Consider the following 15,206-nt stretch of genomic DNA (forward strand, 5'->3'; position numbering starts at 1 on the left):
CTGAAATGCTTCCTCTCTTTTAAATGTTTGGTTTTGAAAAAAATTGAATTCTCATGCGCTTAAACACAAATCCTTCAGGCACTATATGATAAATCTTATTTTCAAAAACATGGAGGTTCACCTTAAAGCCAACCATAAATTTCACATATGAAAAGTCACTATTGTGCTTTCTATCAGGATGGATTTCCTGTCTTTTGTAACAGAGTGCTGTAGGGATGACATATTTTTGTAGGCCAACCAGGAAGTTAGTATCGCACTGGTTCTCTTGACAAAAAGCCAATGGGATTTTCCCATTGGGTTTTGGATTATTGCAGAAACCATTGGCAAACACACATTTATGATACTTACATTTTTTGTTCAGCAAGATAATCTTCATTATTGAACGCCACTTTTATGATTTTTGAAGTGTGAATGCAATCGGCAGCAGTAAAAAGCTAACGTTAGGCTATAAAAGAACTGCACCACAGTTGCATGACTTCACAGCACCACCACTAAGCTGAAGGCAGACTGGTATGTGTGCTGCGATGACGTTTTGTAGTCTCATTTAGCCACTTGTTAGCAACCGCCTTTTTTAAGACACGCAAAAGCTTCGAAATTCACTAGTGGGATATTTACTGACGTATTTTATGTCGTTGAACAAAACGTTAAAATCTCTTCAGCTTGTGTTAACCACAGACCTTATTTCAAGCATCTAACCAAAAAGCCATTAAAAAAAAATACATTGACTTCCAGACGAGGGAACCGGAAGTGCTAAAATACTAACTCATTTCTGGGTTTTAGGACTCATTCCTGAACCACTATATACAAGCAGGGATCATTATGTTCATCACTGGAGGAAAAATGTGTCTGACAATCCTGTGAGCAGCTCTAGAAGAAGATTTATCCATGTGTTTGAAGGTCTAATCGTATGTGTATCTCGGTGAAAAGGTCCAGCAGACTGCAAAAAAGTTTTTCAAAACTGAAGCTACCATAGTTTTATGCAGGATTTGATGTGTAAACATAAGAAAAAAAAATATGTAAAGAGTTGGAAACATGGGGGTCAAGTCAGGATCATGATCAAACATATACTGTATATTCAGGTTAGTAAAAGTGCTGTTTTGTACCAGATACAATTTACTGTATGGAGACTATTGCATGGCTGCTGTTTAGGGATCCTCTGTTGATGTGGACTGTGGCTACTAAAATCATGCTGATGTCAAAAAGCAATAACAAACACTCAGCTAATCAGCTTTCAAAATATCAAAGATTAAAAGTACGAGAAGAAAATGAGACAACCGCCTCTAAACTCAACATTTTTTACTTGTGCGTTCCGATCAAATGACACCACGTTAGCACCCCCATTGAAAGACGATTGCCAGCTCTGTTACACCCAAAGCGTGGCGATCACTCTCAGGTTACCCCTTAAGATCAGGTTCAAGATAGACTGCACCAGCGGCAGGTGGACTGCACGGACGCTCAGGTTACCAGGAGCTTGAATATTTCATCTGGGGACACGGGGCAAAAAAGCAGGAGTCAAAGAGGAGAAGCTTGGCAGGCAGGGGATGAAACAGGACACATGTCGTTCTACTGAGGTTACCGGGGATCAGTTCTAACATTAAGATGTTCTAATTAACAAATACAGGTGTTAAAAACCGTCGCCATCTTTTTCTGGACTGTTGTGCACATGCATCAGCTGGACGTCCACCAACCAAAATAAATAACACACACCATTTCCTGTTGAACCACTCCTGACAGGCAGCACCGCCGTTTCCTGACGTGGAAGCATCTGCAGCTGAGGTTCAACATCTGACCACCGTGCCAGCCGGTCCCACCATTTGAGACTGTGTGTGGGTGTGAATGCATTGTTCAGTGTGTGTGAAACATCACCAGCCCCCTCCAGCTCTACACTGTCCTTGCCAGAGCCTGGACTCCCCCCTGCGACATGCCCAGGTTTGCCCACTAACATACCCAAAGACAAATCCCTCTCTGGAAGGCTGCGGCTCCTCCTGCAGTGTTGCTATGGACCCGGATTAGCAGCGCCAGATCAAAGCTCCCCTGCAGGGCTCCAGTCGTGGTGTTTTCTACTGAAGGGCAGTGATTACGATAAATGTAGGCATCAGTCTACTCACTCTATTTTCATAACTGATTTTAGAGTTTAAGTCGTGAAAAAGCAGCATAGTGACTGATGATGCAATAACTAATAGATAGATAACGTGGTGATAGGTGACCCTGTGATCGAGTGAAAACTGTCGATGTAGAAGTAAGCTTAGCATGTTATTTTAGCATATCATATCAGAATGTGTAACATATGATAATAATAATTGACTTAAAGGTGCAGTGTGTAGGATTTGGCAGCACCTAGGGGTGCGGTTGCAGATTGCAACCGAGTACCCCACCTACTCACTCCTCCCTTTCCAAGACTGTGGTAACGTGAGCCGCCGAGTGAAAAAACCATGGTAACGCCGTTCACCTCGCTTGGATGACATCCTCACCATAATAACACTACTTTAAGAGCAACGGGAGTCAGACGCTGACTGGTGCTACCACAGTTTTGCACCCTGCGGCTCACGCTACCGCAGTTTTACAAGCGCGTCAGAGAACTACGGTGGCCTTCAGGTGATGTAAAAATGTGAAAGGCTCGTGCTGGAAAAAAATGAAAAAATAATCGCACAGCTGGAGGAACACTGTCTGTCTGTATATGAATTAATAAGAGGAAGATGTTGGGTCAAGAGTGACTGTGGCAGCATGCATGTTTCAAAGTTTCAAGTTATTCACCGTAGCAATCAAACATTGTTAACACAGCAGTGGATGATTATTCACCCCTGCAACCACCTCCACCACCTCCTCCTCCTCCTCCTCCTCGCTCTGGGCTCTAACCAGACTTTCTCCTTGTAGGATTAGCAATGTGACTCTGAAGTCAATGTCCGCAGTGTGTGGCTGTCGTGTGTAAAGGCTCAACTGAGCGAACGGAGTGTAAAATTTGAAACTCGTCACATGTGTGATGTCTGGCGTGCATGTTAAGGCACACTGGCCACACACCGGCTATACTGTGAGCTGATATGGGCTGGTGTGCCTCTGACTGAAGGCGATAAGAGGCTTAGAGTATCAAACACCCTGTATGTCGAAGCACTTTGCTCTTTGATCTGATCGCCTGCAATACTGAATGTATTGTTCAGGGTCACTGTGAAGGTCAAGAGTCAGGTACCCCCTATGCAATTCAGCAAAAACATAATTTAGAGGGAATTAATCCTGAAATACGACAGATGTCAACTAGACGTACGAGACATATGACCACACACATTTACCTGCCATGCACATGGCTAAAACAGAGACACCATCTTCCTTCTGTGAGACCTCATCTGCCAGTCACAACTCATTGCTTCCAGTTCATCATGGTCAGATCAGGGTTGCATCTCAGGTTACATTAGTGACAGCACCCTCCTGAGTGTAAGCGCAAGTGCACACAAGCCTTATGGGTGTAACACAATAAGAGTGTCCTGGGTGGCTGCTGTCGGTAGACGGGTCCTATGTGCACACGTGTTTGAAAGACATAGTGAAAAAGAAACACTGCAAAAACACGGAAACCCAGCTGTGACTTGGTCAGAGACCATTCAAAACAAACAAAATATGTGAAACTCCAAAGCATCATTCTTGCCAGCCAGGCTGAAAGAAAACAGTGAGGTGAAAAGAAATTGAATGAGAAGCTGAGATAAGAACAGAAAAGCGTGAAAAGAGAAGAGAGAAAAGGAAAGAAAGTGGTTGGTGGCTCTTGGCAGGTGATGTTTAAAGGATTAGCAGATTGTGTGAGGCAGAATGCACTCGCCCTGGCGTCTCTTGGTTCTGGGTTACAGAAAAGGTCTCTCGGTATTCAGCCTCCAGAATGAACTCACCTTCATATGCAAATGAAACCTGGACACATTCAAACTACAAAACGGTTGCATTGATTCATGTAAACACACACACACACTTCAAATAGTTTCTATTTTTTGTGCACAAAAAACACATTTGTATAAATATCTTGCCTTTTAGAAACGGCCATCAAAACGTTCTAATTCAATAGAAACAGTAAAATGAAAATGTAAAACGATTAATCAAATCACAAATGGTCACAATGCAAAACACATTTTAAAGATATTACAATCAGTCTTTATTATTGTTATTATATACTGTACAGTCTACTTACATTATCTGAAAAGGGGTACAAGTAAATACAATTAATATATCTCAATATACTTTCTGTTCAAGTGCCATCTATTCTGCGTGTCATTTAAATATGTACTAGTGCGTTTAACATTTTGGAGAAAAAAAAGGATTTCTTTAAAAGCATTTCATTTTGTTATAAAAACGTGTTAAACTGATGAGTAGAAAAATCACTAAAAAAAAATGACTTTATAATTCATGTTAATCTTGTCACATTTCAGGGTGCGTATATCACATTTCTTCATACCGACTGTTAGAAGTCACCATTAGTAAGGCACTTAAATGCTCTAGAATAGGGGTTACTGTAACATAGAGGAGCGTTCTTCTGTTTTCTAAACCGTAAGGCGTAATGGGGGAGTTTTTTTCTTCCTCACTCGTGGACACACAACCTGTCTGGGCTATAAAACCTCCCAGCTTTCCACACAAGTAGGAAGACGAAGCAGAGATGTAACCAGGAGCATAAACGGTCATTTCCTGTTAGAAATGAAGGTTTCGGTCTCAAAAAAGGATCAATTCAGAAAGAAAATATCTGCCTGTTGGCTCCATTCACACACATCTAACTGTATATTCTTAATGCCCAGAGAAAAACTGACAGCCCTGAACATAATCATGAAGGCTGCCACTGGGTTTTGCTGAATAGCTATTGTTTCTGTGCTAACACAGTCAACGGTTTTCCCTGGTCCACCCCCACATCCACTTCCTGTGAGTGGGCCTGGACAAGCTTTCTTCCACACACTCATATAACCCTTCTGGATTCATTTAAAACAACAAATGTTCAAGGCCGAGGTGCAATGACCGTGATGCTGACAGAAACAGATAAACCTGGATCTTTTAATGTTGCGTGGTACAGCTTAACTGCACAAAACCTTTGCCCAGCAGGACCACAACTCTAGTGTAATGTAGAGTTTAGAATACTGTAGTGTAAAACTAATGTCATACGGTGGCTTCAAATGGGGTCGTGTTTACCGTGTTCACGAGAAGAGTCCATATGAACGCCCTCCTCTTGTGATATTCACGACCTCGTAGGTGAAAAGTTTCGGAAAGCTCAGAGTTCACGAATTGTGACGTGTTTGTTGATGTGTCAGAAATGGCGGAGGCCTTGGAAGGTAATTTTTAGGTGCATAATAAGTTAATATATTGTCATTTTAGTCGCAAATTTGATATGTCTGAGGAAAATGTTGATATTCCCAACGCCCTCATTTTTTCCTTTGTCAGTATGCCTTTGCATTCCCTGCATTATGTTACCCACTTGCTAGCTTGCAAAAATTATTAGCCTCTGTGGCTTCTAGACGTCGACAGCAAAGTTAATATTGCCGTTGCTTAGCAGCGGTGTTTTCACGACTTAACCACTTGAACGCCAAGCATATTGTGTACATGACTTCCCATGTTATAAACATGAGCTCTCGAGTACTAGTGTCACCAGTAGCTGGACAAAAAACACATTGTTCATATCCAAACTTTCAGAAATTGCAGATTCATGTGCTGTTGCTACTAAAAAAGCACCCAAGTGTATGAAAGATAAAGTATGCTGCCCTGAAAAGAACCCTGCCGCTCCTTCAGTCTTCACTGAGTTTTACAGCCCTCCTATGCTCGACCATGAGACAAGCACTTTGATGGAGTCATGACTGACTGACTGACTGACTGTGGCTCCTTTACTCATGTCATGTAGAGGGGATGTGTGGTGAGAGAGATTCCTCTCTAAAAAGTTCCATAAAATGGAGTTAACATGTTTTCAGGACTCCAGGAGGATGTCTGTCTACATACCGTTTGTGTATGTACGTGTGTCCATGTTTCGTAAAGTCTGACAGCCAAGTTCATGTCTGTATAACACAGTGACAGACTGCAAAGGCCGGGCTCGTCCAGAGGGTCAGAGGCTCCTCCGTATCGTACTATCCCAGAAGCACCCTCTGCAGGCGGTAAGCGGGCACGCTGCTCTCTTCCTCTGACTCGGCGTCGCTCTGGGGGTTGGAGTTGCAGGGAGAGGTGCACTCTGGGGAGCACAGGTAGTGCATGAGGGGCAGCCGGTACTTTCCACAGAAGTCCACGAATTTGATCTGGCGCACACACGAATCAAAGTAGACGCCTAGAGAACGTAGAGAGTTGACAGGAAAAAAAACAAAGCCAGGTTCAAATGGCTTGTATTATTTTGTGCACATCAACATAGAACAATTGTCATACATTACATCATTGTCATAAACTCAGATGTAAGCAAAACTGTACAACAAGGCAGGGAACAAACACAGGATATGTTATCAAAGTGGTTCTCAACCTTGGGATTGGGACCCCCACAAGGTGTCGCCAGATCATCAGAAAAAAACAACATATTTATGCTACACAAAATTCTGCTTATTTTTTTCAGATTTTCCTCTAATCTTTGCCATTTTCTTTGGCAAATTATTGGATAGTTAGTTAGAGACTTATTCTAGTCTCTACAAAGTATTCAAATAAAACAAAAAGGAAAAAATAAGTTCTTGTTTTAATTGGTCAATAATTGGCAATAGACATATGACATATGCAACCGGTGACGAGGGTTGCAAGTAGGGGTGTAAGAAAATATTGAAAACATTGAATATTGCGATATTATGTCTTGTAATACTGTATCGATTCTCAAAAACACTAGCGATTTTTAATGAATAGTTTACATGCAAAGATTGACTCACTCAATACTTTATTTCCTTTGCAAAGAGATACACCTTCTCAGTGTAAAATGGATGTGCATATAAAAAAAAAGAAAAGAAAAATGTAAAGTTGTTATAGGATAAAAACAACTCTAAATCTTCAAATACTGTGAAAGAGGTGTCTTACCGGCACACTTGGGGTTGGGGCACTTGCTGGCCAGGTCTAGGTAGTACAGCAAGTTTGACGGCAGGTCGCAGGGGTAGTATGGAATATTCCGACTCTTGATGGTACGTCCTGCCAACTCTAGCAGTGACGGGGGGTCGTATGTCATCTCCTTGACGAAGCGCACCACCAATGGGTTGCCACGGAGACTGAGCTCATGCAGGTGCACCAGGCAGAGGATCTCCCTCGGCAGGTAAGTGAGCAAGTTGTTGTGGAGACTTAAAGAGCGCAGCGAGTGGAGCCTGGAGTGAGACGGAGAAATGTTTTCACCTACAAAGCATGACTACAGGAATGTGCAATTATTAGATACATAAAGGGCAATACTGCACATACACGTCTGGCTTTTATGCAATCTGGATATTGTTTACTGCGGGTTACACTGGAAAGATACTGGTGGTGTATGTGCAGTTACCTGGTGAGCTGCGGGGGAACGCTTTGGATGCGGTTGTCACATAGGACCAGGTAGCTGAGCCAGGGCAGGTTAGCCACTTCTGGAGGAATGGCTGTGATGAGGTTTCCACCCAGATACAGCAGCTCCAGACTAACAGAAAAAAAGAGAGGAAAAGAGTCCATTTTAACGTACTGAATAATATCACACAGTACAACAGTGATTTACACAGTATTTGAGGGGGGTTTATTGTTCTAGATAGGGCTGGGCAATATATAGATATTTCATCGATATTGTGGTATGAGACTAGATAACGTCTTAGATTTGTGATATCATAATATGGCATAAGTGTCTTTTCCTGGTTTTAAGGGCTGCATTACAGTAAAGTGACGTAATTTTCATAACTTACCAGGCTGTTCTATTATTTGCCTTTACCCACTTAGTCATTATATCCACATTACTGATGATTATTTATCAAAAATCTCATGTGTGAATATGTTGTAAAAGCACCAATAGCCAACCCTACAATATCGTCACAGTATCGATATTGAGGCATTTGGGCAAAGATATTGTGATATTTGATTTTCTCCATATCGCCAGCCTTAGTTCTAGATGCTCTATCTTATGGGAACCCAAAATTAAAGGGAAGAAATATTTATTTTTCAAATCATTTCAAACACAAACTCAATTTAACAGCAAAAACCTTGAGCATTAAGGCCAGGGGTCCCACGTCTATTTTGTTTAATGATGTTCAATTCAAATGAGCTTTGTTTTTTGACTGACCAATTCATGGGCTTTAGAGGTTCAGCTTCAACATTTGCAGTTTGTAATCAAATTTGCCGCAATGTCAAAGTCAAGGTAACCATGTTTATACATGAGACGTAAAGATGTTTTAAAAAGGGAAGCTGAGTGACCCCAAGTTGAAACTAACATGTACCACAAGGGGGAGCTAAAGATGCATGGTTTCATACTGAAGGGTTTGTGTGCATGCGCTTGGGTTTCTGTGTCTAAATTTGTTTGTGGGGCCACGCTTACAAATCATCAAAAAGACAGAGGAGAACAGATACAACAAGAAAACTGTCTGAGATCATCAGGACATTTTTTGTAAAGTACACACATTTATGCATCGTCCCCTCAGAGAAAATGTGCTAATGTGCAAAGATAATATATGGAATACATTTACATCTAACTGTGTTTACTTAACAAACTTAATTATTGCGTACGTGATGATCAGCAAACCACCACTGCTTCCAAGTTTGAACATGAATGTTGTAATAAGACAACAAAAGGACCCTGGTAGGTTAATGGATGTATTGGGAGAGAAACAGAGAGACGGGGAGAGAGAAATGGATGGCTGGTCAGCGAAAGTAAGCCGTCGGGCCATCTGCCTGCTGGAACTGATGACACAGCGACTGCGAGACAGGAAGCCATTATACTGTCCTTGGTGGCTGAGCACTGAGCAAGCCCCCTCTGTGATGGGGAACTGAGACATTCAGGGTCTGCTCGCTGCCATCACCGACACAGTGACACACATCAGCCACCAGAGATTGAGCAATGGTGTGTGTCAGGGACAAAATAAGAAAAAAAGCTCACAATTAAGCAATTAAGCAAATTTGAAGAGTTTTTTTCTGGGTCAAAATAGTACAATTTAGTTGTATTTTGTTGATTTTATACTGTGCACAATAGCATAATCTGATGATGCACAGGGTAAATGTCATGGCCAAAGGCTCCAATGTGTGCACATAGCCTCCTATAGTGGATATTAGTAGTATTTTATAGCAAGATTTCCTTTTAAGAGGTAGAAAACCCATTTGGCACACTTTGGGTATCCAAGTGGCCAAATGGAGTCTGCCTGGTCCTATCCTCACTAAAACCTTTGTAAAATCTATGTGCTTCCTGTTATTTATATCTGCTTTGGCACAGTTGTAGTCAAGGAGTTTCTGAAAGAATTCAGTGGCATCTCTGTGCATGACATCATTGCTATAATGGTGTTATCCATTGTCTAATCTAGAAAACATTTTAGGCGAGGATAAAAATGTAAATTTTTCCTTTGGTTCATCACAATTTAAAAAACAGTCACAATGTTACTTACGCTGGGGATGAATTATCTGAGGTCTTACCTATCCATAGAGACCAAGATCATACATATAGACCTGGTAGATGTGGAGCTATTCTTGATATATTTTGGGTAAGTTTGTCTAGGCGAAACACACTTTCCAACACCCTAGGGCTTAAGAGGTTAAACAAGCAAATCCTTTTTCTAGGAAATTCGAGCCAGTAGGCTATGTATAGAATCAAGATATCGTCAAATTGTGTATATAGTGTGTTTGAGATAAAGTGACGAGGATTGCATGTTTGATCTTTGGCCTGACTGAGGGTCACTATGACTCGCTACTGTTAAACTCGGGGAATGATAAGACAGAAATTATCTCATGGCTGGCCTAGTTTTCTGTCAATGTCTTCCACTCTAACAGAAAAGAGCAAACATACATTTTCTGAAACTACTCACACAAACAGTTGTTATTTTGAAGTTAGTGGATTTTGTTTAATTTGTCCGGTCTGTTTTATCATGAGCCATATTCTTTCTCCATACTTTGCATTTTCTTTACAGAATTGTTACTGAAAGTGTATTTTTATCTCCAGTGTGGCCACCTGTAATTAAAGCAGTGACTCCTTTTCATTTTTGTTTACTGCTTGCTTTAAATGCTTTGAATTAATTTTCCTGCGATAATGAATGTGTCTCAAAAATACTCCATGACACTACTACTTTCCTGTCATTAGTAACTACTGTTAGTTTGTATATCTCCAAAACCAGTTCTGGGTAGTTACTGGAACAGCGAAATATGTTAACAATTATCCTGGACACACTATGAATCATGATGTTTACAAGATAAACTGCCTGCCTGGAAATGATCACAACACATATGGGTTGACGTTAAAGGGGAAGTAGAGTGGTAAATACCATTACAAATGGAGAAAAACAGACCTACAGGTTACCTGAGTGCAACTTTGTAAGTCAATAATAAAGCAGGTTTTATTATGATTGATCAATTATCTAGTTATGAGATAATTGCAGATATTCAGTTTACTGTCATAGAGGAGTAAAGAAACCAGAAAATATTCAAATTTAAGAAGCTGAAATCAGAGAATTTTGAGGGTTTTTTTCTTTAAAAAATGACTCAAATGAATTTAATGATTACCAAAATAGTTGCCGATTAATTTATTAGATGACAACTAACTGATTAATTGTTGCAGCTCTAAAGGGGATATCTTCAAATTGATTATTTTGTACAGTCCAAAACAAATAAAGTGATAAAAATGATTAATCAATTGTCAAAATAGTTGACCATTTTTTTTCTTATTTTTTTTGACTAATCGATTAGTCGACCAATCATTTCAGGTCTAGTTTGATATTAATATATGATTGGCTGGTAAGTGCCAGTTAGAAGCCACTATAATAAATCACTGCATACTGGTAAATCATTTAACGCAGGTTTTATTATGATTGATCGATTATCTAGTTATGGGATATCATCGATTAAATGGCCAACTAACTAGCTAACGTTGCAAAGAGTGTCGAGTAGCCCAACTGACACACGTTAATGTCAACTGACACACGTTAACGTTACAAAGAGTGTGAGTAGCCTAACTGACACACGTTAACGTCAACTGACACACGTGAACGTCAACTGACACTGGTTAACTTCAACTGAAACTAGCTAACGTTACAAAGAGAGTGTGAGTAGCCTAACTGTCTCACGTTAACGTCAACTGACACACGTTAACGTCATCTGACACATTAACGTCAACTGAAACTAGCTAACGTTACAAAGAGTGTTGAGTAGCCTAACTGACACACGTTAACGTCAACTGACACACGTTAACGTCAACTGAAACTAACTAACGTTACAAAGAGCGTGTGAGTAGCCTAACTGACACACGTTAATGTCAACTGAACCTAGCTAACGTTACAAAGAGAGTGTGAGTAGCCCAATTGACACACCGTAACGTTTAAGTCTAACTGACACACGTTAACTTCAACTGAAACTAGCTAACGTTACAAAGAGTGTTGAGTAGCCTAACTGACACACGTTAACGTCAAGTGACACATGTTAACGTCAACTGACACACGTTAACGTCAACTGAAACTAACTAACGTTACAAAGAGCGTGTGAGTAGCCCAACTGTCACACGTTAATGTCAACTGAAACTAGCTAACGTTACAAAGAGAGTGTTGAGTTGCCTAACTGACACGTTAACGTCAAGTGACACATGTTAACGTCAACTGACACACGTTAACGTCAACTGAAACTAACTAACGTTACAAAGAGAGTGTTGAGTTGCCTAACTGACACACGTTAACGTCAACTGACAGCGGCCCCCCTGACCCTGCTACTAGTGTAAGCTAACCGTTAACCGTTACAGCTCCCGGTATCACCCTCCATGATGACCCTACCTGGTGAGGTTCTCTATCTCCGCAGGTATACTCTTCAGTCTATTTCCGCCGAGCGAGAGCGACTGCAGACGCGGCAGTTTCGTACACTGCAGCGGGATCTCCTCGAAGCGGTTCCCACTAAAGTTCAACACCTCCAGCGGCAGCAAGCCGAACTCTTTGGGCAGCGAGAGTTCGTCCAGCCGGTTGTTCTTGGCTATGAGTGTCCTCAGCCTGCTCAGCCGGGTGATGCCCTCGCTGATGGCCGACAGTCCGTTGTTGCTGATGTCCAGAAACTCCAGATTGCAGAAGAGGCTAACCGACTCGGGCAGCTCGGCTAGCCGGTTGTAGTTCAGGTAGAGCTGTCTGGTGTCCCTCTTCCTCTCGTCGCTAATATTGTCGACGCTAAAAGTGCTCAGACTCAACCGGGAGAAGTCCAGGACGCCGTCGCCTGCTGCTGCTGCCTGACTCTCCATTTTATTAGCGTTGAATTTAAACTCTGGAAGAAGTTTGTAGGCTGTGAAACGCCCCCGTTAAACCGAGAGTTAGCTCCACGACTTGTCGTCTGTTTTTGACATGAAGAAGGGGAATATTTCTACACACCCGGTTGTAACATTTAACCACATCTCTAGTGTAAATCTAGGTCACTATTTGTAGTGCTGAGGACGCGCTACTGTAGCTATAACATTGAATGTGGCTCTCCTACCATACAGCACTTCTTTGACGGGGAATATTTGCGGCCGTGTTTGCTGATTGGCTGATTCTTAACACAAGGCCCGTCTACGCCGCCGCTGATTGGCTTATACTTAAGATAAGTCCCGCCCACTCCGCAGCTGATTGGCTAATCTCCCAATCTGTCATACTACAAAAAGTATTAATAAGGGGAACAGGTTTATTGTACAGTTTAATGGCATTTTTTTTATATACATACACAATACCACGTTGTTGTGTGTTATTGCAACGAATGAGTTTGCAACAACGAATGAATGGAGGATCCATCATGCCAGCTTCCAGTCAGTGCAGTCTGGCATTATGCAACACCCCTCTTCTGTTACATTATGCAATACTCTGCTGATTTAGATGTGCATAGAATGAGAAAAAAAACCTACCGGATCATTTGGTTTCCTCCCACTGCATTCATTCAGATCTATCCATATGACTGTCACAGCTTAATTCTGTTCATGGTACTTTATGAGGAGAATTAGGCCAAATCCTAGAGGTAGGGTAAGATTTTCTTAAGTAGGCTAAATAGTTTTGAGGAAGTGATCTGACTGCTGTGGTTAATGTGAAGACTTTGATTTTGGAATCAAAACATGATCATACTCAGATTTGATGCAGTGTGACTGTTAAAAATAAATAATAGATTAATCGACAATGAAAATAATCGTTAGTTGCAGCCCTAGCTCAGAATAGGCATTGGTATCTGTCATTATGCTATTGACTTGATGCTTCAACTACATTGTAGTTGATGTAACGCTGCAACTAATGATTATTTTCACTGTCAATTAATCTGCAGATTATTTTCTCAATTATTAGATGAATCATTTAGTCTAACAGAAATGTGTGAAAGATGTAGATCACAATTTCCTTAACACCAATAATGGGATTAAGGTTGCAACTAAAGATTATTTTAATTGTTGATTATTTTCTCGATTAATCGATTAGTTGTTTGGTCTATAAAATATCTATCAGTGTTTCCCAACGCCCAAGATGATGTCCTCAAATGTCTTGTTTTGTCCACAATTCAAAGATATTCAGTTAACTGTCATACAGGAGTGAAGAAACCAGAAAATATTCACATTTAAGAAGCTGGAGTCTGAGAATTTAGACTTTTTTTTTCTTTAAAAAATGACTCAAACTGATTAATCGATTATCAAAATAGTTGGCGATTAATTTATTAGTTGACAACTAATCGATTAATTGTTGCAGCTCTAAAGGGGATGTCTTCAAATTGCTTTTTTTTGTGCAGTCCAAAACAAATAAAGCAATGAACATGATTAATCAATTATCAAAATAGTTGACAGTAGTTGATAATAGTTGATATTATTTCCTTAACATGTGCATCTCCAAATAAAAACACTTCAAAAAACAAACATTCATTTAGCACCACATCCAACACAGGAGCCACAAAATAGAATTACAGAAATGACAGCAAAAGAGAAAAACATCAGTTAAGAAAAGTGAGGTAATACAAGTGAGTCTTGATAAGTTGTGTTAAAAAAAGTCAATTAAATTGAATAATGTCTTAGTGAGAGAAACTGTTATACAGTTCAGAGACAAAGAGCAAATGAGTTATCTTTTAAGCCGGGCATGGGAACAGCCTGTTAACACTGAGAGACTTTTAATCTACTTTATGGGCACGAAGAGTACTTGGGAGGGCTTTAACATGTAGGTAATAACAAAAACACTGGCAGCCGAAGGAGAAAGTCTAACAGCGAAGTACCAGGTTCCTTACGCTTTAAATTTGTTAGAGGAAAGAATAACTTGATGTATAGTTTCTAATTTCAACTTTCTTCACTTCAATATTTGAAGTTGTAATTTGGCAGATATAAACGCACATACAAAGTGACAAAGCCGAGTTGTAGTGTATGGGCTTTATTGGCATACATACTGTACATATTCCTTACAGTCTCTGCACTTTTAGTGGAATATAAAGATTTAGCTTGAACCTAGTTATGCAACTTTCACACAGACATTTATCAGGGCTAGAGTCACAAAGCGCTAGTTTACTGCTAAACTTCAGCAAAGCACACATTCTGTCTATGTCACGTGGCATTAAAAGCCAACGTGCAGGCAAAGGTAGAGACCTATACTTTTTGCAGGTCTAAGGCACTGATTTTTATTGTCAATCCTCCTAATTTAGATACGGGATTTTAACACAATAAACACATTTAAAAACTACTCTCAGCATCTCACTTTAATAGCACACACACACACACAATCACGCACACGCACGCTCACACAATTTATATGCATCCGGTTATTGATGCGTCTACGCTACTTTAGCTGACAGCGAGGCTAGTCCTTCTGTTAGAGTGATTCTGAAAGCACAGGTATAGTGTTGTTGCTGGGTCCAGAGTAATGTTGTACCTGGAGAATTTTTGTAACGAATGAGTTTGCAACAACGAATGAATGGAGGATCCATCATGCCAGCTTCCAGTCAGTGCAGTCTGGCATTATGCAACACCCCTCTTCTGTTACATTATGCAATACTCTGCTGATTTAGATGTGCATAGAATGAGAAAAAAAACCTACCGGATCATTTGGTTTCCTCCCACTGCATTCATTCAGATCTATCCATATGACTGTCACAGCTTAATTCTGTTCATGGTACTTTATGAGGAGAATTAGGCCAAATCCTAGAGG

General features: G+C 40.6%; 1 protein-coding gene and 1 long non-coding RNA gene across 4 annotated transcripts; both read right to left on the reverse strand.

Annotated features, from left to right (window-relative positions):
- Window positions 1–4,102: 4,102 nt before the first annotated feature.
- On the reverse strand, window positions 4,103–14,281 carry LOC141782563 (leucine-rich repeat-containing protein 58-like). Its single transcript, XM_074659096.1, has 4 exons — window positions 11,865–14,281; window positions 7,433–7,561; window positions 6,985–7,262; window positions 4,103–6,262 (listed from the first exon to the last, which is right to left on the reverse strand). Exons 1-4 carry the CDS (start codon window positions 12,314–12,316, stop codon window positions 6,069–6,071), a joined length of 1,053 nt encoding a protein of 350 aa, XP_074515197.1. The 5' UTR covers window positions 12,317–14,281; the 3' UTR covers window positions 4,103–6,068.
- On the reverse strand, window positions 8,931–11,857 carry LOC141782565 (uncharacterized). Of its 3 annotated transcripts, none has more exons than XR_012597136.1 (4): window positions 11,695–11,857; window positions 11,319–11,655; window positions 11,138–11,278; window positions 8,931–11,017 (listed from the first exon to the last, which is right to left on the reverse strand). It is a non-coding gene; the product is annotated as an uncharacterized LOC141782565 (long non-coding RNA). The 3 variants fall into 3 exon arrangements; XR_012597135.1 differs by having other exon boundaries at window positions 8,931–11,097; XR_012597137.1 differs by having other exon boundaries at window positions 8,931–11,097; window positions 11,238–11,655.
- Window positions 14,282–15,206: the final 925 nt, after the last annotated feature.

Source organism: Sebastes fasciatus, chromosome 14 (genome assembly GCF_043250625.1).
Source record: "Sebastes fasciatus isolate fSebFas1 chromosome 14, fSebFas1.pri, whole genome shotgun sequence".
Lineage (NCBI taxonomy): Eukaryota > Metazoa > Chordata > Actinopteri > Perciformes > Sebastidae > Sebastes > Sebastes fasciatus.

Coding starts and splice junctions, on each gene's coding strand:
- LOC141782563 (XM_074659096.1), bottom strand. CDS start 12,316: ATGGAGAGTCAGGCAGCAGCAGCAGGCGACGGCGTCCTGGACTTCTCC. Junction 7,562..11,864: donor GAGATAGAGAACCTCACCAG/GTAGGGTCATCA, acceptor TTTTTCTGTTAG/TCTGGAGCTGCTGTATCTGG. Junction 7,263..7,432: donor GTTCCCCCGCAGCTCACCAG/GTAACTGCACAT, acceptor GTCTCACTCCAG/GCTCCACTCGCTGCGCTCTT.